The 26,296-nt window shown below is 41.1% G+C and overlaps 1 protein-coding gene across 4 annotated transcripts in view; it reads left to right on the forward strand.

Annotated features, from left to right (window-relative positions):
* Positions 1 to 26,296, forward strand: part of DCC (DCC netrin 1 receptor) — a 1,057,140-nt gene that overhangs the window by 471,168 nt on the left and 559,676 nt on the right. For all 4 annotated transcript variants that reach the window (XM_069219408.1, XM_069219414.1, XM_069219423.1 and 1 more), the window contains exons 4-5: positions 16,455 to 16,605; positions 19,586 to 19,722. In XM_069219408.1, coding sequence (XP_069075509.1) covers positions 16,455 to 16,605; positions 19,586 to 19,722 — 288 coding nt within the window. The remainder of the gene's footprint in view (positions 1 to 16,454; positions 16,606 to 19,585; positions 19,723 to 26,296) is intronic.

A 26,296-nucleotide genomic window follows, 5' to 3' on the forward strand; every position in this document is an offset into this window, starting at 1 on the left:
TTACACATGAAAATGTGTGCACACACGTGTGAAGGCTGTGTGTTGGAGAATATTGTCATGCACAGACCAGTAACAGCGCACAGGTAGCCTGGTGCAGTGGCCACTCTGCAGCGTTAGCTATTCACCTAGGATAGGCCTTATGAGGGTAGTGTACACTTTTAGGGAAAGTCAATGTGCTTTACTCTTTTAACTAAGGGACACTCCATTATACACATAGCAAAGGAATTGCCTTAGAATGTAGTTTCACTTCCCCCTGACCTACAGAGACCATAGACATCTTGAATTGAAGTGTAACCTGTGCAAGGAAATCAAATTTGTAACTTCCAAAATGATAAATGTACATCATATGGGTCATTCAGAGTTTCAATGTTTTCCTTGTTCAACTCAGGATCAGAGCCCAGGCCTTTTGTCATCCTGCTGTGTCCAGTAATTAAATTTTCTCCAGTATCAGGAACAAAGGCTGCCCCAACACAGCAGTACCTCTCCTAGCTGCTGAGGAGGAAAAGAGTTTGGTAGAATTTTCTGTATCAATCACCCAGCTACCACACCGCATCAGGGATGGACCTGTCCAAGCCCAATGAACAAAGGAGAGTGCAAAGTCAACTGGAGTCAACCCACTGGGAGGCTCCCTTTGAAATTCTAGTAGGCAAATCCCTGGCCCTGTACCCACTTGCCAGGCCTAAACCTTCCCTTTTTATACATGTAAGGTACCCCTAAGTTAGGCCCTAGGTAGCCCCATGGGCAGGGTGCAGTATATGTTAAAGGTGGGACATGTACTGATGTGTTTTACATGTCCTAGCAGTGAAATACTGGCAAATTCTTTTTTCACTGTTGTAAGGCCTATCTCTCTCATAGGTTAACATGGGGTCTGACTTTAAATATTATTAAAGTGCAGATTATCTTTGAAAGCAGATAGAAATATGGAGTCTGGGTTCTCTGAACTCACAATCTAAAATACATTTGTTAGTGAAGCTGGTTTATAGATTGTCAGTTTGAAAATGCCACTTTTGGAAAGTAGGTATTTTCTTGCTTAACCATTCTGTGACTCTGCCTGTTTGAGGATTCCCTGTCTGGGTCAGTTTGACAGTTGGGCTGTTTGGGAATCCCTTCTAGACAGGGAGACAAAGGGAGCTGGGGTGTAGCCTGATGAGCCGTCTGCGCTTGAGTTGAGAGAGGAGTGGTCACTTGCACCTGGATGGGCTGTGCTTGACCTCTCACAATGCAGTCTCCAACCCCCTGGTGTGTGTCTGGGGCCTGCCCTGGGCAAGGCAGGATCCTGTGAACATCAGAGACTTTCCTTTAAAGTAGGCCCACTTCAAAGGCAGAAAGGGGTATAAGTATTGGACCCAAAACCCCTGAAAATCAGATGACTCCTGGATTCAAGAGGAACCTCTTCCAAGGAGAAGAGCTGAGGAGCTGATGAGAAGTGATGCCCCTGCCTGTTCTTTTGTTGGGCTGTCCTACAGTTGATGCTTCTGCCTGTGAAAGGTGACAAAGACTGTACTTTGTTGTACATTCCTGCTTGTGAAGAATCTCCAAGGGATTGAGCTGAGCTTGCCTCCTGTTTTACATGTCCTAGCAGTGAAATACTGGCAAATTCTTTTTTCACTGTTGCAAGGCCTATCTCTCTCATAGGTTAACATGGGGTCTGACTTTAAATATTATTAAAGTGCAGATTACCTTTGAAAGCAGATATAAATATGGAGTTTGTGGTCTCTGAACTCACAATCTAAAAATACATTTGTTAGTCAAGCTGGTTTATAGATTGTCAGTTTGAAAATGCCACTTTTGGAAAGTAGGTATTTTCTTGCTTAAACCATTCTGTGACTCTGCCTGTTTGAGGATTCCCTGTCTGGGTCAGTTGGACAGTTGGGCTGTTTGTGAATCCCCTCTAGACAGGGAGACAAAGTGAGCTGGGGTGTAGCCTGCATATCCTGAAGAGCCATCTGCGCTTGAGTTGAGGGAGGAGTGGTCACTTACACCTGGATGGGCTGTGCTTGACCTCTCACAATGCAGTCTCCAACCCCCTGGTGTGTGTCTGGGGCCTGCCCTGGGCAAGGCAGGATCCTGTGAACATCAGAGACTTTCCTTTAAAGTAGGCCCACTTCAAAGGCAGAAAGGGGCATAAGTATTGGACCCAAAACCCCTGAAAATCAGATGACTCCTGGATTCAAGAGGAACCTCTTCCAAGGAGAAGAGCTGAAGAGCTGATGAGAAGTGATGCCCCTACCTGTTCTTTTGTTGGGCTGTCCTACAGTTGATGCTTCTGCCTGTGAAAGGTGACAAAGACTGTACTTTGTTGTACATTCCTGCTTGTGAAGAATCTCCAAGGGATTGAGCTGAGCTTGCCTCCTGTTTTGAAGTCTCAGGGCCATCAAAGACTTCCTTTGCTAACATCTAGACTCTCTGCTGAGACTCCTGCCCTGCCAAGTGGAGCCCTATCTAGTCGCTGGGCCCTTGAAAGGTGAAGTTGGCAGACAAGAGCTGAAAAACCACGCACAGAACGCCATGCAGGGAAATATTTCAATGCACATCTGCACCGTGGCTGATAAATGCGGCGCCACCGGCTTTGCTGCTAAAATAAACGCTCCACCTGCATCGCGGCTGGGAGATCGACGCATTGTGGCTGGAGAAACGACACACTGCTGATAACGATGCAAACCACACGCAGTGCAGTTTTCTAATGCGACCCATTGCTTTCTTGCGAGGGAGAAGAAATGATGCATCGCTGACCAACCGGAGAAGAATCGATGCATCGCTGGCCTTTTCCAATGCAAGCTCACCTGTGTAGCTTTATTTTTTACGCTAACCAAGTACTTTGTGCAACAACAGCATTCTCACTGTTTTCTAAAAATTAAGACTCTAATTCTTTTGAAAGTTCATATCTTGACATGTGTATGTTGGATTTTTGTTATTTTGGTCTTGTTTGAGTTAGATAAATATTACCTATTTTATAAACTGGTGTGGTGTCCATTTTGTAGTGTTTTCACTGTATTACTGTGTGTGTTGGTATAAAAACTTTACACATTGCTTCTGAAGTTAAGCCTGCCTGCTTGTGCCAAGCTCCCAAGGGGATCAGCGGGGGTTAACTGAGTTTGATTCTCCTTTACCCTGACTAGAGTGAGGGTCCTTGCATGTACAGGGGGCAACCTGATTGCCAAATAAAGACCCCATTTCTAACAGGTGGGAAGGGGTGAAAACTAAACTTTTTCCTAATTCCACTTCTGTTTCTGGCTGGACTTGTGTGAACAATAACCTCCAGCACTGCTGCCACTAGACCACCGAAAATATACAACCGCCCCCGTTGCTGGACACAAAGGTAGGGAACGGGCATTGGCTGTGTATTTTGGGGGCTCACTGCACATAAGCTCGGGACCACTGCAGGCATATTCATGTCACAGAATGTTTTGAGATTACTGTGTAATGTATATGTCAGGGACACAAGTGGGTTAGAGAGGAGAGGGGACACGCTGGTACACAACAAATATTGGACATATACACAAATGTCATTTTGGTGTCATTATTCATTGGCGAATGAATGCTAGTACCACAATCACAGTACAATCACACCTGCCAACGGTGTCCATGTGTGCACATGACAAGGGGACCTGTACCTGTCATGTTGTGTCCTTGAGTTGTGTGTGTGAGTGTGTGTCTGTGTCAGTACCTGTATGTGTGTATGTTTTGTGATTGGCTGGTTGAGGTGGTGGGAGCTGAAGTAGATGTTGTGGTTTTGTCAGCATGTGTACCACTTGCATATGGCATTGATTTTGTTGTGTGCATTGTGTGTTGTGTTGCTGTGTGCAACATTGATGTGAGTGTTGTTATGGGTGGTTGTTTTGATGTGTGTAATGTTGTGTGTAGATAAGTGTATGGTTGTGTTGGTTGTTGTGGCTGTGCCGTATGTGGGTGCAGCATCAATAGTGTTTGTATGTTGTGTCATGGATGTATGGCAATGTATGTTTGCCGCATTTATGTGTTGTGTTGTGGTGAAATGGCAATAGATAATAGTGTGTTATGTCATGTGTGACGCAGGGGACACATAAGGCAAAGGTATTGTGGGTGTGTGTATGTGTGTGTGTTTGTGACTTACCTGTATTCCACAGCCACTGCGATTGTCTGATGTTTATTGGGTCCTGCAATGTCCTCCCTCCATCAGCAAACTGCTGCCACTACACTGCCTGCAGGACTGCAACATTAAAATATGGCAGATGGAACAGCATTGACTTGATAGTCCTCTTGGGTCCTCTGTGGTGGCGGTTTAACGGTAACACCGGCACGATTTAAATCAGACCCTAAGTCCCAAGGTGGCAACCCTAACTGGGTCGAACCTGGTTGGTGTCGCTGAAATGAAGTCCATTGTGGTTGCACTGAAATCACGACTAGGTTCTGGTCTACTGAAACTATTGACTACCTTGGCCCTTTGAGCTTTTTGACACAATGTTTACATAAAACATTATAAAATCATATTTTTGGCTCTCCTTATTTGATGTTTGCTTTTTTGGTGTGATTTTATTCATTGAATTATTCTTTATTTGTAGAAATTAGAGAGGGAATTTTTTTTTTACTTGTATCTGCTTTGGAGCTTCTAAACGCTTTACACATTTTTTTATTTTAAGTAAAGCATGTCTTCTCTGTGCTATAGCTACAAAGGGTTGGGTGCAGGTAAAATTTCTGAAACCTTTAACTGAACCTAACAAGATAGTGACCTTTTTACTTGTGGTGGACTACATTCATCCCAATTAATAAGTGAGTTTCTCACAGAGTAACAAAACAAAAGTTGTGCTTGAAACAGGAGCAGCAGAAAGATGCAAGTAATGAGTCCATGCCGGAGGGAAGAGACAAACCGAAAAAGAGGAAACAAAGTCCACATACTCTAACGAATTAGGCACACGCAGAACGTGACAATTAAGCCAACCAAAGGTTAAAAAATGGGTGGGCTTTAAGTCCACTGTAAGGCAACAAAATATCTTTCAACAGACAGTGCATATCCCACCTGAGCCAAATCCTAAAAAGTGTTTGAAATTGCTCTTGTTCATGCAGTATTTCACTTCAGAGAAAAGGTTCTTTAATTTGCATTTTGGTAATGGAGTGTTTGCAATCGTGCAATATACAATTGTGAAATGTGTAACCTGGATAAAGAATTTGTGAAATTGCAAGGAGATTTGTAGCGACTTAATTACAGTGACTAATAGCTTCTATGAAATTGTAAATGTTACTTTTGTGGTTGCTGCTTTCTGGCAAATGTCCAAATCGGGGATTTTATCCTCTACTGAATAAAATAAGTTATTTGTCGGCGGTAAAGCTAGATATTTTGGATAGTGCTAAAGATGTTCTTTGCACTGGCAGCCATAGGTCAGAACAAAGACTTGAGGTAATGATGCTCATGTAATCTGTTTCTTTGAACATGTGACAGAATAAAGAGCACTGTTCTTTATACTCAACTTTTGTAGGAAATACTTGTGTCTCAGGACTGAAATTTTCAGATCTCGAGCGATTGGTCACCCAGCACATTTGATATGTGGAAAGAGTGGGCTTATTTCTATTGAGTTAGATTCAATCGGAAAGGGGAACTTTTAAGTCAGCGAGGCAATTAAAATAAATGCCAAGCCATTGAAGTTCATAAGATTACTTCTGCTTTCCAGTCCTACGGTTAAATATTTTATTCAGTTTTATTAGCGCTGTCGCTTTCAAAGTGAAACGTACAGCTACTAAAAATACAACTAATTTTTGTGCCCAGATGAGAGGCAAGTTGTCTGTGCAACTGTGAAATGGAGCTAAGCGGCGGAATAACAATAATTACTTTGGAGCTGTAGAATATAAATTAATCACCCCCTATCGGAGCTTGTTAGACCAGTGTGGTTCAAATACCTGCTATTCTTGAGCTTTCCTTTATTAGCACCGAAAGCACTTGACACTACTACCATCTTCGTTGCAGTAGTAGGCAGAGTGAGAAATAAATACATTTGTCATTGATGGACTTGGGAACCAGGCTGGTTTCCTCCTAAAGATGTGGTTGCTTCTAACACAGTGGAAAAATAACCCCAAGGCTAAGAGATGTGGAGAGACCTAAAACCACTGTTGTCACTTATGCATAATCTCAATATTAAGTAGTAATGCTGTGCAAGAGGGGTCAGCGCGATGATACTCTGAGTACTGCAGGTATCTGAAGAGTCCAAGTTCTGTTCTCAGCGAGGTAGGCTCAGCCTTCCGTCCTCCTGTTGTCAGTAAATTGAGCCCCCCTCAGGCCCTCATTTCGAGTCTGGCTAGTCTGCACCCGGAAAAAGCCTCGGGGCACTGGCAGAGCCCGAGGCCAATGGCTCTACCACCAGGTGACCTTGCCTCACGAGCAGGAACATCTGGCAGTAACATTCTGCTCTCGCGCCTACTCCTGGGTTAACACCCATCTGTACCAAACTCATTTGTGGGATGAGACTTGCACGAAAATGAATATTGCCCACCTCTACTGACAAAGGGCGTATATATGGTATAACCATGTTTGTAGGATACAGCTGGCTATATTCTGGGTGGTGTTTCCCGAGTGCAATAACAGGTCTCCGTGAGAACTCGCTATTGCTCCTTGTCAAACACGGGAGTGCAATCCAGTACTCCATTCCCGTCTTCATAGGAAGTTCCCAATACCCCTACCCTCCCCTGCTTGATAACCCGTCCATTGTCCTGGACTGCCATGGCAGTGAGGATGCAGCTGAACAAACAGTCCATGGCACTGCCAGCCCCAACAGAGAGGAAAGTATTTCTGTAATCATGCGCCATGCAGTTGTTTCTTCCCTATGCCAAGAAATACTGCCTTCCCGCTGGACAGTATTTCTACTGCAAAATAGTCTGTGTATTTAAAGGCTCTTTACCTGTCTTATTCTAGAAGGATTGGGTTGCGGGCACCATAATCTCAAATCAACGAGAAAATGCCTACATAAGTGACTTTACAGGGAATATAAGCAACCATAACAAGCCAATCTTAAACAAGCTCCTTGATTGAATGTGTCCCTGCAAGGAACAAAGTGGACATTTTGATTGAACTTGATTCTTGGCCAAAAAGAATAACCTACTTCTCAACAGAGCACAACTTAGAATCCCTGACCTGTGTTTAGTAGATGTGCGTAGGTATATAAAAATTTTAAAGCACACACTCCTCATTCTGCCTGAAAATGTGAATAAGTTAAATAAATGCCACCTGATAATGTGATTACATTTTTTTTATTGCTTAACCTTTGGCAGGCCATGGCTCGAGGTTCAATGAAAAATGATGCGGGAGGGCTCAGCAAGCTGAAAGTTTGCTGCTGACAAATGCTTATACACGGCTGGCGCGTAGTATGAAACTCTGAGCAATTGCTTGTCCTCCACTTCTGCTGCCTGTGTATTCAATGGTGACAGCTACCCTGTGAATTTAATTTAGTTGTCAGCGTGGTGTTTATGGGCCCTTAACACAACAACAAGCGCGTAGATCCATGCTCGAATTTTACCCTCAGTCAATTACAGTTGAACCCAGTGCTGACACATGAACGACCCTTTAACAGTGTGAACACTTGAATCATCTCTTGCACGAAGCATGCATATGGCGGAGTTTAACAAAACTGAGCTGCGTTATTAACGTTGCTCCAATTGCCTGACAGTGGTATTAATCTCGATGAGGCAAAAAAACAAACACTTTGGCGAAATACCTGGGCGTTTAACACCACATCACTTTAATTGTATGCTCTGGATGTTTTTAATCTCTCATCCGTCTATTTAGTGATATGGGCAGAAGAATAGACATCTCTGAAATACACATATTCATAGACTCTACTGGCTGTTTTGTTCTTCTGCCAATTAAGTGCTATTTTCTAGAACAGTTTTATTATTTTATTAAAGCAAATGATGCAGCCCAAGTTACACTGGAGACCCACATGTCTCAACTATTTTGAAAGTGTTTAAAAATGCAATGCAATACAAAATTTGTTTAACAGAGCAGGTATTCATCCGACTAACAAGTGTTATGCTCAAAAGAGATAACACAACAGGGTTAGGGAAGGGGGAGGGTGTGTAATTGACAATGATGACTAGATGCTAGTTTCATCTAATAGTCAGGTCACAGTTTAAACAGCCTTGGAGGGAGGGATTGTCACAGCAAAGGTAGGTATGCAGTGGTGGAGAATGTGGGGTATCACGTTTCAGTAAATTGAGCCATTACCATCTTGAAGACTAAGTGCAGGAAGACTGATGAGGTGTTCAAATGTTCCAATACCATATAAAGTGGAAGACATGTAGGAGGAATAGCTAGTTAGTGGTGTGCGAGTGATTAGGAGATCTTTTCTGTAAATTAGTATTAGTTGGTCTTTTGCAGGGATGAGCGTAAAAAGAAACGATGTTCGCCAACTTGGTGCCTTATTATTTTCTAAATAAGTGAGCCAGACTTTATTGTAGGCATCCATATAATAATTCATTTTGTGTATGTTTCTTTTGTATGTCTTACTATACATTTCAGCCATCCATTATTTAGTCTGTGCATTGTGGTGTTTTCTAGTGCTGCAGTATGCATACCTTTGCTACTACTACAGAGATGGTGAACTATGGTGTCTGCTGTAACACGTAGCAAGGCTAATTTAACCAACTGAGCAATGTTGATGTTGCTAACGTTGGGCATGGTCCTCGGTACTGATGTCCAATATTGGATGATAAATAGGCATTCCCATAGTAAATGAGAAAGGGTGACTTTGTGTAGGAAGCATCTCCAACATAGTGCCTCATGGGTGAGATGTTCTCTGGAGCTTGGAGAAGGATCTGGTGCCAGTCCTTTATATTTTAAAAGAAGCGACCCTATGTCTGGATTCTGTAAGGCTTCTTTAGTGCTGTTCAAGAAAATCTGACCATTCGCTTTTAATGCAGTCAAACAAAACGTTCTACTGTCATTGTTGCCACAGTGTAGGTAGTTGCTACTTGGAGAGTGTATGCTGGGTCATTACTTGACTGGTGTCTGAGCCTTTGCCAAGCAACAGCCGCAATCCCTTGCTGGGTGAACCACATAAAGTCACTGAATGAACCTATGCTTAACCCTGGGTAACTTGTCAGAAAAAGCAGTCAGGCTTAACTTAGCTGCAATGTGTAAAGTATTTTTGCAGCACATAAACAGTAATAAAGTGGAAACACAACACATGAAAATTCCCACACCAATTTAGAAAAATCGAGTACATTTTAATAAATTAGTTGAACCAAAATGAGAAAAACCTGATCAGTAGAAGAGGAGCTATGGATTTTTAAAGTTTAAGCCTCAAAATAAGGCTTAAAAGATAAAAGCACTAACCACAGACACTTGGTTGGGCGAGACCAGGTAAAAGTCAACGTGTAAGGCTGACTGCGATGGAGTATGGATAGGATACAAGAAGGGTCCAGTCAGCTCTTACCTTCAGACTTAGAGAGAAAACTGTCTGAGAAGGTTAAAATTCAGTGGGGCAATACTGCTTGAGTGTCAGAGAAGGAAGTGTTGTCCTCGGATGGCAGTCGGACAAAGTAGTGCTGAAGATTTTTACCTCCAGACTTAGTTGCCTAAATGGAAGTCAAATATCTCCAATGGGATGAAGCAGACTGCTGTAGCCGAAGACAGTTCCACGAGGTACGATACCCCTTTGGTGAAGGACCACTGAAATGGATGTGCTGCTGCGGAGAAGAATGTAGTGGGAGAAACCGTGTAGTCAATCTGACCAGCGATGCACCTTGAACAGATAGGTGAGCGGGTTGGTCTCTGTCTACTCCTGGTTTGCAGAGAACTTAGTAGCCAAATTTCTTCAAAATCCTCAGTTTCAGAAAATAGCCATCTGGGCATCTTTAACATTACAACCTAGTGTCCAGGAGTGGATGGAGATCTCTTGGGTATTCAGGACTCACTCAGGCTGGGTCCAGGTGCACATTCAAGATGGTGGGAGCCTGTTATCTCCCTGTGGCTCTGGAAAAGAGGTCAGCAAACTAGACCTTAGAGTCACTTCTGGATGTCCTGGGTGCAGGTGCAGATGCAGGGCTCAACAGTAGGTCTGGCCTGACCTCTGAGGGTTCAAGGCAGGCTCCCGGCAGTAAATCAGCCCTTCCAGGTACAGTAGCAGCCTGGCAGAGTGCACATCAGATCACAGCAGCAGGTAGTGAACTGAAAAGTTGGTCTGACGGTCCTATTTTTATGCCCTGGTGCCCTTCTCCTGGAAGGTGGGAGAGATATCTGGAAACCTTTTTTCAAGTGCATGGGTTTCCCTGCCACATCTGCCCTGGCACCAAGCTGGCTGCAGTAAAAAAAAAAAAAAAACACGGGTCATTAGGCCTTTTGTGTGGTGACACGATACAGCCTACTCATATGCTAGTGGGGCTGTGCTCATCTCCGCCCCATCCTGCCAGCTGATGGCTCATTGAGGCTCAGCTAATCCCACTATTGTGTAACTGTCTGGTCAGAATTCACAAAGTTCTGCCAGCTGCACCCAGTCAAGTGACTCAAGACAGTCTACAGGCACAAATGGCAAAGTGCAGAAAAATGGCAACTTTCTAAAAGTGAAATAATCAAAATTGTAGTGATAAATCGGACTTTACCATTACAGAGGGTTTATCATTACAATTTTATAGGCACTAAACATGAAATATCTACCTCTTCTCATTTATAAATTACAACTTATTAAATGTAATAAGGAATCCTCAATGTTATCCTGTTGGAGGAGTAGGCCTCACAGTAGTGAAAAATGAATTTGGGAATTTTTAACTATCAGGGCATGTAAAGTGCATGTCCTGCCATTTAAATACACACCATCCTGCACTGCCCCATGGGCTACCTAGTGCCTATCTTAGAAGTGACTTATATGTAATAAAACAGGGGGTTTTGGCCAGGGAAGAGAGTTTAAATGCCAAGTGACTATGGCAATGGGACACTGCACTCAGGTTGCAATGATTGGCCTGAGACAATGGCTACTTTGTTGGGTGGCACAATAAGTGCTGCAGGCCCACTGGTAACATTACATTTACAAGCCCTGTGAATACGCTATACCACTCTAGATGGGACTTACAAGTAAAATAAATATGGCAATCATGTATATGCCAAACCAGGTTTAGGGGAGTGACCACACGCACTTTAGTACTGGTTAGCAGTGGTAAAGTGCACAGAGTCATAAGGCCAATGGAAGCACAAATCCAGTAAAAATTGGAGGCAAGTAGTTTGAGGGAAGACCACACTAAGGCTAACTTGTCTAACAGAGCATGTATTGTATGTTGGTTGCATATAGCCATTGGATTAAGCTACATTGTTGGTCCATGTCTGAATAAATGCTAATATTGGGTTGGTGGAAAGCACATTTGGTCCTCAGCCATTCTTTTCCACAAATAGTGAGAACATTGTGTTGCCAGTATTGTGTGGGATTCAGATTATTTCCATTGTGGGTTTTCTGTAGTGATTTGATCCAGTCCCCTATCACCATGTTTTCTTCTCTAAGCATACCAGCTAAAGCCCAGGTGTGTCATCTATACCTAGTATTATCTATTACGAGATCAGCATTGCCCCAAAGTGTGGCGAGGTGTGGATCAGGTATTCTATCTTCAGTTGTTATTAATAGTTTTTCATGCCAAAAGAGTGGATAAAAGTATAGGTTTAAAAGTTGGTTAGTCTAGGGATCCATTGGCTAAGCTATCTATAGACAAGATGAGTTCTGTAGTACAGACCATTTAATCTGTGCCCTTAATTGCAAATTATGGGGCTTATTTACAAGCCCCTAGTGCAACCGGAGTCTCACTTTCAGTGATGTTCCAGTGACGCTGAGCCCTTTTCCATATTTACAAGGTGGCGTTAAGCCACTTTGCCTGACTTAACTCTGCCCTGTAAATATGGGCCCCTGATGCAGTTTTCTGTGGCAGAGTGGCGTGCAATGGGTGTGCAATGGGTGTTGCTGTGGGTGTTCCACTGCAACACCTATTGTATTTTGACACTGCCCCAGATTTATGAGAAATCATAAACCTGTGGCAGCACCAAAAACTAACGCCACCCCAGGGGGTGATGATAGCATGATGCAACAATGAGAAACTGTTTTATTTCTCCTGGTTTTTGATTTTTCTATGTCTGCTGCATTATGCAGTAGACATAGAAAGAGTAAAAGGCCATTAATAATTGTCTATGTGAAGGAAGGTGTCCCTTCCTGCACATAAACAACCATTAAATAATGATCATACTCTGCAACGGTGGCACCCTTGCACTATGGTGCAAGGATGCCTGCGTTGGTTCTAGGCAGCTAACCTTAGCACCAGCGCTAGGTGAAACAGAGGGCCACGCATTATTTTTGTAAATACGGTGCATCCCTACATTTCTGAAGTGACGCAGTGCGGCGCTGCCAATTCTGGTGCAGCGTTGCGCTATCCCTCTTCCTTGTCAATAAATCCCCTATCTGTTCTTAATCAAAGACTTTTTGCCAGCCTTCCACTCAATATTTACCAGAAAGGGCTGGAGCTGCTGCAAGTACTTATGTGTAGGATCAGATTAACAGTATCAAATCAGTCCAGCGACAAATACATCTCTACAAGACTCAAAGCGTTTTGTGTATGTTTTTTTGTGGCTAGAGCTTACGATTGTTCAGATTTTTCTCAAATTTAGAGTTTTTTAGAATGTGAAATCTCCTTAGGGAAGGGTGGTGAAAGGATACATTTTTCGTTGTGAATACTCAGTAATCAAGTGCAGTCCAACCAAGTGAGAGGAAGTAGGGGACATCAGTTTAAGCACATCATTTCATGAAGAAAATCATGCAATACACATGAGGAGGACACGTGTATTGAACAATCAGCAAATGTATACAGTACATATTGAGAAGTTAGTATCAATATGTGAAATTAGTTAAACACAGCACCAGCCCCCCCCATACAAATGCAATAACAAAGGGGAATTTTTATTGGGTGCTGGTACACATCATCTGCCTTGCTCTTTTCATATCGGTGGCCTAATTAATGGATTATTGAACCGACGTTAATTTATTCTGTCACTGACCAAAAAATAAATAAAAAAAATTACACTTCAGATATTGTAAAAGAGTAATGAATTCACCAGGTGACATACACAGTGGAAACCACAAGTGAATCAATGTGTGTGCGTGTTTGTGCATTTATGTGTTAAAACAATACATTTCATCCAACCAAACACACCATAAGTCTTTGAAGTGCTGATCACTTCCACATGTCCCTTGCATGTCCACAAATATGTGTCTTCATTGTGGACATTTGAAGGCACTCCAGGTTTGCTCATATTGCTAATAAGTGGGAATGCACAATCAACATAAATATGCAACCTAAAAGTGTGCAACATGGCAAAGGTTTTTAAAATAAATGTCGAAGTATTTGATAAGGACCTTTTACCATAAGTGTTGTGTAAATTAGGATGTTAGATTTAACCAACAACTGGCATTTTGGCAACACAAAAGAGTGCCACTTTTCTTTAACTAACCATGGGGCTTACTGCTGCCATGAACTATAACTTCTGGTTCATCTACATCGTACGAGAGGTCAGATGCATATGCAGGGATGTCACTCGATACATCCAGCAAACAATACAATTGTAATTGGCGCACCTCCAAACCTATGGAGCACCAGCCTTTCCTGACTTGTTTCAGCAGTCCAACAGTTCTGTTACAGGTGGAGTTTCAATAACCTGTAATAACTTTTCGACAAAGGCTTGTATAGCACGTGTTTCAGTGGACTAATGGCTACTATGCAGGGTTAGAAACAGAACGACAATAAACACTGTTTATTGTCATTTTGTTTGTAAAGGGGCGGAGCTATGGGGGTGACGAGCATGGAGGAGAGTGAACAGAGCACTCCCCTCAGTGCTCATGTATGTTTGGCGAGCCGTTTCGGGCCGGCCAAACACACATGCGCACAAAAGCAAACTCCACACTCAGCCGGGGAGCTGCAGCCAATCATAACGCTGCTCTGAGCAGTGTCATGATTGGTGCACGGCAGCCTGGGAACCTGTGCCTGGAGTGTGGCAGCGACGCAGGAGCAGCACGGCTATGAGGTGATTAGATAAAAAAAAGAAATCTAATGTATATGTGTTTGTTTGGCCTTCCTCACCCCCTGCCTGTCACCATGTCGAGTCTTCAGCCACAACTGCTACTGTGAGTTCATTTACATAATACTTATTAACGTTGTAAGTTTCAGCACATCAGTGTTAGTATTGCCCTCTTTGAAATGGGAGCTATTGTTGTATTCCTGTGTTTCTCTCTCCTACGGAGGTGGAGACCTTTCACAGCAATCAAACAGAGTCATCTGACTTAGAATTAATCTGTATGTTGTGCAAGCCTTCTTGGAAACTGTGACCATTATCTGGGTTCTCCCTATTAAAGTGGACTATCATTAGTAACTTAAAATCTTAACCTAAACAACTGAATAGATTCGTTAAAAAGTCTAAAGTCCATGCCATTTGTGTTTATTTTAATAAAAAATAAAGCTTTATTCAGATTAATATATAGATAGAGGTTTAGCAACGAAAATGGAAGATACAATAAAATATTGTAAATACTGCTTCCCGAATCTTATGCAGCCATTTTCATTTATTTTTTTCTCTATTTATTTATTTGATGTGCATATAAAAGTGAATGGAAAGGTGCCTTCTATCCACCTAAAAGTAGCTCGTGATATTTTTCCACATACATGTTTTAGTAAGTACGTTTGCAACAGGTAGCATATCTGGTGGGGGTAGAAAGAGTTCATATAGAAGTAGTATGAAGATGGGCGCATGATGAATCCAAATTTGAACCCTAGCTGGGTCATGCTGCCAGTTATTAAGGCCACAGAAAAAGCCTTTGGTTGAAAGTTACTACTACCTTGACAATATATGATGGTATTCCCCTTTCCATGGTCACTTGTTTAGGTTCATGGTTCAGGTCAGAGGGCAATGATCTGGTATCAACATGTAATTGTCTATGATATCAATAGGATTTGTTGCTAGCTAGGTCTGAAATGAAAGCTTTGAACCTGTCTTGGCCCATTTTGCTGACTGGGCTCCAAACATAGAACACTGAAAATATGACAATGCTCACAGGTTTTATAATATAGCCTTAGAACCCGCCGTAGCGGGCTCTACCGGCTATTAAAGGCCCGCTCCCCGCGTTAAATGCCCGAGCCGAAGGCGAGGGCATTTAACAAGGGAGAGGGACTTTAATAGCCGGTAGAGCCCGCTACGGCGGGTTCTAAGGCTATTAGAACATTCTGCCACACAGGGCAGAATGTTCTATCAAAAAAAAAAAATGTTCACGGAGCCCGAGGGGATTTAAATCCCCTCGGGCTCCGTGAGGCTTTGTTCACAGCTGTTGCTGTGAACAAAGCGAACATTGGAATGTTGGCGCTGTGGGCTTTTACCGGCCTGTAAAAGCCCGCAGCAGTCCATTGTCTTCAATGGACATGCCAACATTCCAATGTTCTAATCAAGCTTATCCAACTCAATAATGTAGTAGAGCTAATTGATATGAAATATTTTATGAAGAATAAGGAATCAGAAAATGGTTTAAAAACCCTTATCACAGAACAGATGAAAGTTAATTTTGCCCTTGGAAAAATGATTTACTCTTATTAATATTTTTGTGTTTTTTGGAATAAATCTACTCACAAGGGCTGAGAATGGGCAGGGCATGATTGTTCTAGGGCTGGAATAAATTATGAGTTTGTGAGAACAAAGACATTTCCAGGATCGTAGATATTCACAAGCTTATCCCCATCACTTCCTTTAAGATGAGAATCATGTGTTTGTTTTATAATACTCACATTTAAAACCCTGAATGAATCTAAATTTCACCTTACGCTAAGGGACATTTTTCAGTGCACAGTTAATGTTTAAGCATGCTTTCTCTGATTTCCATTTTTTGATGGTGTATCCAATCCCCTGTACTGGTTCTAAAATTCATTCCTGTTCTGTGAGTCTGCAAAAGGTGTCACCTTTGATTGCTTCAGTTATCAGCAAAAGCTACATCTAAATCAGTCTCTCTATAAGGTTTTTTTTTTACTTCTTGTATCACATGTTCTTCAGCCTTTTAGTATTGTTGAATTTAACGTTGTTTCTATCAATCTTACAATTAACATTTTTGCCTCAAACCAATCTAATGCTACATTTAAAATTAGTCTACCATTGAAATGAAAGCATCAGGTATCTGATTGATGACACTGCCCTCCAGCAACTTCTGTCTTCTTCCAAGTAAAAATTGATTGACTAGTGCAGCAAAACGATGCGTGTTGCATAGATCATGTAATCTATGAGCAAAGTAAGAAGATCAATCTTTGAAATTCTTTCAGAGCCTAGAGTGATTCATCAGATGTACAAGTAATATGATATATGGTACTACGCATATGCATGATAATAAAGCTTTATTCCATAGCAATGATCTGTTTTCTAACTGTGTGCTCAAACAGGCAGTATGTTCTGTTTGGATCTTCACATGTTTATTGTTTTTTTCTTTATCTTGCAGAATCTGGGTTACATAGGCAACAAGTTTTCCTGCAAAGACCAACAAATGTTCTAGCAATTGAAGGGCAGGATGCAGTAATGGAATGCTCCGTTTCCGGATTCCCCACACCGAGTATAATGTGGATGTTTGGAGATGAAGTTATTCTAACAAGGTATATCAATAGTAAAAGATTTTAATAGATTGTTACAGATAGCATTTAACATCTTAATGGAAATCAATTGCAAACATGCATAATGAACAAAAAGAGTACTAACCGTACACACCCACTGAATCCCAATAGGTTTTATAAAGATAGTTTAAACTAAAAGCACAAGAATTGCATAAGTATAAATGATCTGCAAGGCTTTATGTGTGACATTTGAAACTATGAAAAGCTGCATCAAATATTCTTGACACACCAGATGCTAATTCCCCACTGCTCACCAAACACCCTTGAAAATTCCAACTGCCTTTGGCTGGCCAACACACAAAACACTCAATCCATTCATTCTGCAGACTATGCCACCTTGTAGTATCCAGAATTCTTTTCCCAGAGAAAAATGGTGAGACAATCTCAGATCCTTTCTGCATTGAAAGAAGTACCTAGTCGGAAAGCAAACTTTTTCCCAGTCCAGTAAGAGCTCGGCAAAATGAGATTATCCTTTATAGTTACGCCCAAAGGGCAAAATGCGTGGTAAGTCACACATTACTCCAACGTACATGCATTTTGTGTTTGCAGGGAAATGCCATAGTGAATCAGTTAAATATATATACAGATTGGTTTAGAATGCACGCATGTAGCCTAACCACATAGTATAGTACATGTTCTTGTTTTTGAAATTCCAACATCTATAACAAAATGTATTTGAAAAAACTGCCTATCTATGACTGCAATTAAATCATGATTGCGGTTATGACAAGACTAGAAGTTCATTTTAGCAGTACCATGCATTACAGTTTTATGACCAAATGCAAATCTAACAAGTATTTCATGTACTATATCGAGGGCAGTTTTTTTACAGCAGTATCATATTTCAAAGTGTCCAACATGTTCGCCAAGTCACTCAATTGATTAGTCAAAGCGTTTTTAGTGTATGGTCATGAGTCGATTAATATTTATATAAAAATAACAGGGTCCCTGCTTTATCTTCTTTTTGTATCTAATTTGAAATAAAATATACCCAAAATAATGATTGCCAATATGTATCTATCTATAATGTGATTCATGTTATGTATATGGTTCACAAAAAATTGCCCCTACAGTCAAATCGAAGAATTTTGTGACAAATAAACATTGGGCTAGGGTTGCTTTTAAATTAAGTGCATGGTATTTGTTTGTCAGAAAACATTTACAAATCATTAATAAAGTTTTAATTGACATCACTAAATGGAGTGCTGCTCTTACACCACGACAATAAATCTATTAGTCTGTATGATCTTATCTGATCAATGCTTCAGAGCACATATAGAGGCTTTCCACTCTAAGAGTCAGATGATTCAAAAAAGTGCTTTGCGATTTCCTAATAGCGAATGTTTGCAATTTGTTAATAGGAAATCATAAACTGCAATGCGTTACAGTGTGTTTAACACTGTTAGCGATTCATGTGGGTCACAAATGGACCTGCCTCATCAATATTCATGAGGCAGGTCGCAATTTGTGACCCATTGTGAATGGGTGCAATCACAGGGATGGTGGCCTGCTAGGGCCAGCAGACCACCATGACTATGGTCGCTTTATAAATAAAGCAATTGTTTTTCAGTAATACAGCCAATTTTTCTTAAAGGAAAACAGGATGCATTACAAAAAGAAAATTGAAAAGTTTTCTTTCCATTTAGTAAGAGTAGGCAGTGGTCCCTGGGACCACTACCTGCTCTTAAAATATGTTTGCACCCGATTCGCAAATAGGAAAGGGTCCACTGGGGACCCCTTCCTGTTTGCGAATCGGTCTCCACTAACACGAAGTTGGTGCTAACTGGGATTGTTTTGCGACCATATTGCTGGTCACAAAACAATCATACATGGCCTTGAGAGTAGCTATTAGGAAGGAAAGCCCTTGGCATTGCCCTTCCTAATAGCGAATTGCAATCCCTATTTTTGAGTCGGTAACAGGTTACCGACTCGCAAAATAGGGATGGTACATGGCAAAATGCCTTTTACCGGTCTCAAATGGCCCGATGGGCTGTTTGCTACTGATAAAAGAGATTCATACATCTGGTCCTATCGGTTTTGCTGACCGACTGCTGGCTGACTTGTCCTTATATTGTTGGATTGTAGGCTTAGGCTTGCTGTTTGTGTAGATTTATTTAAGTTCTGCAGGAAGATGTTGCAGAATCTATGAAAATCATAGATGTCCAGGTACAGTCCAAGTCTACCATGCAGATCAGTGTGGTCACATGGCAGAACAGAAAACCCTGAGGTGCACCTTGTTAAAATCTCTATGGTTTTCTTTTCTGTTTCATTTAGATATTGTATAGCACGTTTTTACATGGAATAAAAATGCATTCCCCTCTGCCTAGTTTAAGTATTGGGTTGTACTCATTTCTTTCCCGTCCTGGGAGGGGACTGGGCTGCCATTCTTTATACTAGAATAACTAATCTGTCCGTGAGCTTATCCAGACTCAAATTCTGTGAATATACAATAGGAAACCTCTAACCTCTAGTATCTTTATACTTTTTCTTTTACACCTAAGCACCACTTTTATATGCAGAAAGAATGCATATCTAGTAACAGGCAAGACCTTCGTTTTCTGAGGCCATTGAAGAGAGAGGCCATAGCCTGGTTCTTACTGAGTCAAATGTTATATATATGTTATATATATATATATATATATATATATATACTGCCCATACTTTACATACCACAGTGACAACAGAATGTTAGTTCCATTTGTTTAACTGTGGCTGTCTTGCTGAGATGCTGTTGTCTATCAATCTGTTTTCATAAAGAAATGCCAGCACAGTTAAAGTATCTAACCATTTCATCGTCAACTTATTTTTGCACTGAAATGATTAAATAAATAGGACTGTTTGCATAGCCTTCTTTTGGGCTTCATTACACAATTATTCTCTGCATCTTTTTAAAGCTTTCTCTGTTCCTTTGAGATAATTCAAGTGTGTTAAAAATAATTGCCGTATTTCATATACTTTGAAGGTCGAAGAAGTACTCCTTGATTGGCAGCAGTAACTTGCTTATCTCAAATGTTACGAGTGATGACGCTGGCACGTACACGTGCGTGGTCACGTACAGGAATGAAAACAGCACTGCAGCAGCAGACCTCTCTGTAATGGGTAAGTTTAACTCTATGCAATGCATACATGGTGCAGCCATGGGCCCTGCATTAATTAATACATGCAAAAATGTGTATGCAATTACTTTATTCACCACTTACACATGCTTGTCTCATGCAGGATGGACGTGGCACGAATAAGGGACACACTAATGAAATCACTTATAAACTGAAAAGCTGTTTCTTATTACTTGTGATTGTTTATTCATTTCATACCAGCAGTAGCAAACTTCAGGTTGATTATTTTGTCTTGCATGAACTTTCTGCCTGATTTAGTGAGAATGTATTCTTCCATTTAAATTTTTTACAACTAGCGCTTGGGACTATGGGCCTGATTCTAATGGCAGCGGCCATTTAGACATTTCCTCTGGGCCGGCGGGCGCTCTCCAAAAGAGCGCCCGCCGGCCCAGAGGAAATGCCCCTGCAACGAGGACGCCGGCTCAGAATTGAGCCGGCGGAGTTGCAGGGGTGCGACGGGTGCAGTTTGCACCCGTCGCGTATTTCAGTGTCTGCTTAGCAGACACTGAAATACTTTGCGGGCCCTCTTATGGGGGCCCCTGCCGTGCCCATGCCATTGGCATGGGCACGGCAGGGGCCCCCAGGGGCCCCGCGGCACCCCCTACCGCCATCCTGTTCCTGGCGGGCGAACCGCCAGGAACAGGATGGCGGTAGGGGGTGTCAGAATCCCCCATGGCGGCGCGGCAAGCTGCGCCGCCATGGGGGATTCAAAGGGCAGCGGTAAACCAGCGGGAGAACGCCGGTTTGCCTCTTCTGACCGCGGCCGAAGCGCCGCGGTCAGAATGCCCTGCGGGGCACCGCCGGCCTGTCGGCGGTGCTCCCGCCGACCCTGGCCCCGGCGGTCTTAGACCGCCGGGGTCAGAATGACCCCCTATATCATCTCTTTGGTCACCCAAAAGAAAACTCTTAAACCAATGTTACATTAGGGCCAGATTTATAAAGGGCTTGTGATGCGCAGATTTTCAAAGCCAGGCATGACTATATGTGGTTTGGCAAATCTAGAGTGCTTGCACTGCCTTGTGTTACTCTGCACGGGAAAGGTGTTACATGGGTGAAGAATGGGTGTTCCCATATATTTTGGCACATTCAGATTTACCAATGCTAGTAATTCTGGTAATGCATTAAACTTCTATGCCTTCCCAGGAGAGATGCTCACTGAGTGTGATGCACTTTGCAACACACATAGAAAGAGGAAAGAGCCGCCTGAGGATTGTTATGTATCCCTTTCTGCGCAAAACAGTCCTAGGTATAACACAGTCACCCGTGAACCATGGCGCTAGGGTGCCTCTGGTGGTGCTTGCCAGCCAGAAGTGCACTAACACAGTGAGAGCGCAGGAATGCCATATATTATCAAATGTGGTGAATTTCTGCCCCCTGCATTTGATGCAGCACAGTGCATCAGGTTGTCTAGCTGCATCAAACCTTGATAAATCAGAACCTAGCTGTTTCCTATGGAGGTCCCAGTGTAGGTGATGCGGATAAAATCTGTAAATTTTCTTTCCTCTTTCAATTTAGTAGTGATTTCTGTGCATCAAAACCAATAACATCATTTTATTTCTGCAAACTTGGCTACACATTGGAGGACATCTAGACTAAGCGCTTGATTTAGGTCTTGGTGGAAGGAATACTCCATCACAAACATGACGGATATCCCATCCTTTGTATTACGATCCCCCTAGGAGATAATGGGATCGTATTCAGAAGAGTGGATATCTGTCACATTTGTGACAGAGTGTTTCCCTCCACTCAGACCTAAATCAGGCCCTAACAACATGTACAACACATAAAACAACAATGCAGAGCAGGCTAAATAATGAAAGGTCCAAAGCAAGGCCATTCATATAAAGGTAGAGGAATTAATGGATTGTGAAGTTCAGTAACAAAATGTTGATTGTTGTCCTGAAAACTCTAATGTTTGGTGGATTTTTAATTTTCTAAAGGTGTCTGTTTTAGGATTCTATGTGGAACTGAAAATAATGATTTTCTTTTACTATAATTCTAAACATGCCATAAAAAACTAAATATTTCTAGGTATGCTGATAGTTGTAGTGTTTATTAAATGCATACAACTAACAAAGGAAAAATATGATTTTGGTTAAAGGTTTTTGCAGTGAATATAGTTGTATGTGGTATACAAATGCACATTTTCAAGGTCAATTCAAAATACTTACAGCTTTGTGAAATAGGACCCTAAATCTTCTTGAACACCTTTAGCGTGACTTAACTTCCCCCCTGTACTTAAATGGTTAGAATTGTATTTTATTTCACAGTCATAATGTCAGATGTGTTGGCACATGTAGAGCTTCACATGATGAGTGTATTTCTGAATACAATATTGGTTTGATCCATAAAGATGTTTTATGATTCTTCAGCTTATCAGTTTGTCTAATGTTTATTAGCACTGTCCTGAAAGCCTGCCATGCATAGCAGGATGTGATCAATGCAGCATGAAGCAATCAAACGGTAGAGTGTGGGTTCTACACAAACAATATAAAACATCATTTATTCCCTGCTCTAATGAAGCTATGATAGTTTTGTCTATCAACTACACCTCTTTCACTTGCACCATATTTTCTCTCTGGAGTGATAAGAATCAATTTAACTTCCATATAGATTTATTTAAACACCCAGATAAAAGGCCAAAACACTAAATTGTATCAATATTATGTATGTGTAAATATTGTTTTATATATTAATGTTTTAGGGGCATAATTTATCTGGAGACATTAGACAAGATCAGTAGTGAACAGTTTAGTAAATTATGACAAAATACTTGTAATACATTAAAATATTCACCTAAACACACATTCATTCACTAATTATATGGCATTAATATGAATAAAAATCAATCTGATGCATTTTTATAGGATGCAACCTGCAATTGAATGATAAATGAACAGAAAATGGAAGGTGATAATATCAGGTCACCTTAGAACCTAATAGTTCTTTCCTATGACTGCAGCTCCTAGTATACATTTGCATCAACACATTTGAGTATACCCAAGGCATTGTCGCATAGGCTCTCATTATTCTAATGAGACTACTGGATTTGAGCGGCAGAATCGCCTGCAGTGTGGGGGATTGAGTCTGACACCTGTCGGCCTAATCCGGCTTTTGCTCTGGCTAACTAGTAGTGCTTCATCTCTACCCAAGAGCAGGGATGATTGGGCAGCCTATCGCATGATACAACTGATTCCTCAGGGAAAATCGTTTTCACTGAGATCTCATCCGTTTCTCTCAGTTCCATTAGTCTCACATATACAAGGACAAGCAGAGGCAGTATATGTTTCAGTAAAGTTTCAATGAAGCAACTGCTTCTTAGACAATAAAGCATGTACTGCAATAGCCAGGACGATAAAGCTTGACAATATTAAAATTGTGACAAGGAGAGTAAAGCATTGAAATATCGTCACCATATTGTCACTAGAGTCAATAGACTCATTCCTACCTAGGCTATATTAGAGCACAACATGTTAAGCTCTAGTTCTGCCCTTTGGGTTCCCCTGGGAAGACATCATCCCCCATTCCTGACCAAAGGCCTGAAGTCTGCATAAGCAGCTGTAGTGAAGCGTTCAGCAATCAGCATACAGTTGTGGTCATCTTGCTTCGAATCGCCTTCTAACATGCATGGGACAGGGAAGTGTTTTATAATAAAACAGCTGATGTAATGAGAAAATGTCCCTATGTAAGGATGTGTATGTTTCTATGAATACCAGAGACAGAACATTATCACGTTTACTGGCAACCTATCTTACTGCAGCCTTGAAAGAAGCACAGAGTGAAAGGAGTGTCTTGTTTAAGGACGCAGTGCTGGCCTAGGCAAATAACAGCTAGATAGAGAGAAATGAAACAAGACCTCAAATGTGGCTATTGTTAAAATAATAAACATAGCTGAATAAAATATATCTAGGCTAAAGTGTACAGCGGCAGGCCTAGTGTGCTAAGCTACCGTGCATGGAGCTATAACTAAAATGGCTACACAACAGCATCATATAGCTGATTAAGACTTATATGAGAATTTTGTTCAATGACAACCTATATAGTATCAATAAGCTTGGTAAACTTGTTTCTGGTTTTCCAAACCCACATATGATAAATCTAGCTACAAGCTAAAATCATGCTCCTCTTACTTTTCCCCTTCTTCCCTTTACTGTACAGTGATGTTTTTTCCCTAATAAGGCTTTGCCAATGCCTGTTGTAAGCTGTTTGAGCTGCTATGTTGCTTCATAAGTTTGTCTAATGACAATAGACACTGCTTGTTCTGCATAAAAATAATGTTAATGCAATGTACATGCGTATTGAGCATTTCATTTGTGTCTGCCTTTTTGTGTACGTGAGACCAACATTCTCAACTTTGAATGTTTCTTTGCCATAATGCTTTGTAAGTCTTTACAAGAAGCTCTAATGAGTTTCCTTGATTTGATAGCTATAATTAACATCTTGCTTTAAACACTCCAATGTGGTCATCCATTCAAACTGCCCCTTAAGTAGTCAATATCTATGCCATACACAACCAAGGGAGCATGGAGGCTCTGTCTGTGACAGCTCCTTTCTCCCATACATTAAACTGTACAAAGAAAGGTATCCCTCCACTGTCTTTCATTTTGTTTTTTATTTTCGGTAACATCATGTGGCATATTTTCACCCCTCTGAGCTTTTTTGTTCAAGGCACTTGTCTGAGAGACTTTTTGTAGAATTAGTTACTTTTTACCCTGTGGGTTGTGCACCATTTTTATACTGCTCACAATTCCTTCAAATGAAAGAAAGGATCTCTCTGCACAGGAGGTGGAATGATGGTATCACATGCACTACTCTGAAGATGCAGATTTAAGCATTTCATTAATGAGGATCCTTATGCCACAATGAGAAGCCCATTTTCTTGTGAGGCAAGGATGAAAGAACATAGCCTTATTTGCTCCAGATGAGCAATAACAGTTTTGAAATACTCGCTGTCACTTCAAAGTCACTTACCAGAGACACCTGCCTATAGTTACAGGCAGAGGTAACTAAATCCAATTATTTTCCACTTCTGTGGATACTAACACTTAATGGAAGATTTGTAATCATTGGATGATTTGGTGTTGACTCCTTCTGAAAATCAGTTTTTAAATGTAGGTTTATAAAGCTTTCCTGTCGTTTATTGGACACCTGTTATGTTATGCCCAACTCACAAAAATGATTTTGGGAAGTACTGATCCAATGAATAATCATAACATGGCTATTAAATTCAAGTAAATATTTCATACTCTTTTTTGTTAATCAAAGGATCTCAATGAAGGCTTAAATCTCATTGTATACACTGCTCTGAAAATACATAAGTCCTTCAACATCATATAACTATTATGCCCTTATCTAATGTGGTAGAAAATGTCTAGTCTCATTGCAGGAGATGTAATTAAACACAAATATATTTAAAAATGTACAACATGCTTGCATCTTGTCTCTCCCCACAAAGCATTTGAATTAGCATTTTCATACTGAATTAATAACATGACAACAAATGTCAGTTCTCATGTTTCAGCTTATTATTCTGTACTACATTGTTCTCTTCTCAATTAGTTGCCATATATTCCAAAATTTAAAAAACTAGAGTTTTTGCTTGCAAAGTTCACTTAAATGATGTGGTTCTTCAAGATGGCAATTTAATATATCTACATAGAGATGTATAGCAGTAACAATTTATACTGTTAGAACACAAAGTTATACATCACTCTTGAAAAACTAATTCAGATCACACAGTTATTTTCTTTTGTTGGTGGCAATCTGTGAAGAGAAAAAAGATGCTTCTCATGCAAATTGTATGTAGTTAATTAAGTCCTGCTTCTCACTTTGCTTTCTGCTGCTTGTAGTGTTGATAAGAGGAAAATTAAAACCATAAGAATTTATTCTGAGCTGATATGAAAGAGCTAGTTATATCTGACATGGTCTTAACAGATATGTATTTCTATAGGACTTCATAAGAAAGATGCACCCTAATGAAAGTGTGGAGAAGCTAAAACCTTCTGTACAACATAATAAATCTACAGTATATGTAGTTTTTAATAAAACAAAAATAAATCATTGTCACTGTCATGCCAAAAAATGTGAAGTCATCCTAGGTGGCGCTTTCTCTTGGCAAAATCATTTGTATTGATTGGGCAGATTATTGTGTTATTTATGTTTCAACCAATATCACAATTATGACCTTGATTTGTGAAGACAGGAATAAGAAGGTCACTACTTGACTAAACACATTCTACATCTGGATTACTTACTCTTACATTTCCAAATCCAGAACTAAACACAAAAGCAGTTATGTTTTGTTGGCTAGTTATTAAGGCTGTTTGGCTTTGCTAATCAGAACTGTTATTCCATAACAAGTAGTAAAGTAGCTTGCTTTACCAAGCTCATTGGTACTCTGAAGCTCATCCTAAGACTATGGCCCTCATTCCAACCCTGGCGGTCTCTGACCGCCAGGGCAGAGGGCAGCGGAAGCACCGGCAACAGGCTGGCGGTGCTTCCTGGGCTATTCTGACCGCGGCGGTAAAGCCGCGGTCAGAAAAGGGGAACCGGCGGTT

This window comes from Pleurodeles waltl, chromosome 1_1 (assembly GCF_031143425.1).
Source record: "Pleurodeles waltl isolate 20211129_DDA chromosome 1_1, aPleWal1.hap1.20221129, whole genome shotgun sequence".
NCBI lineage: Eukaryota > Metazoa > Chordata > Amphibia > Caudata > Salamandridae > Pleurodeles > Pleurodeles waltl.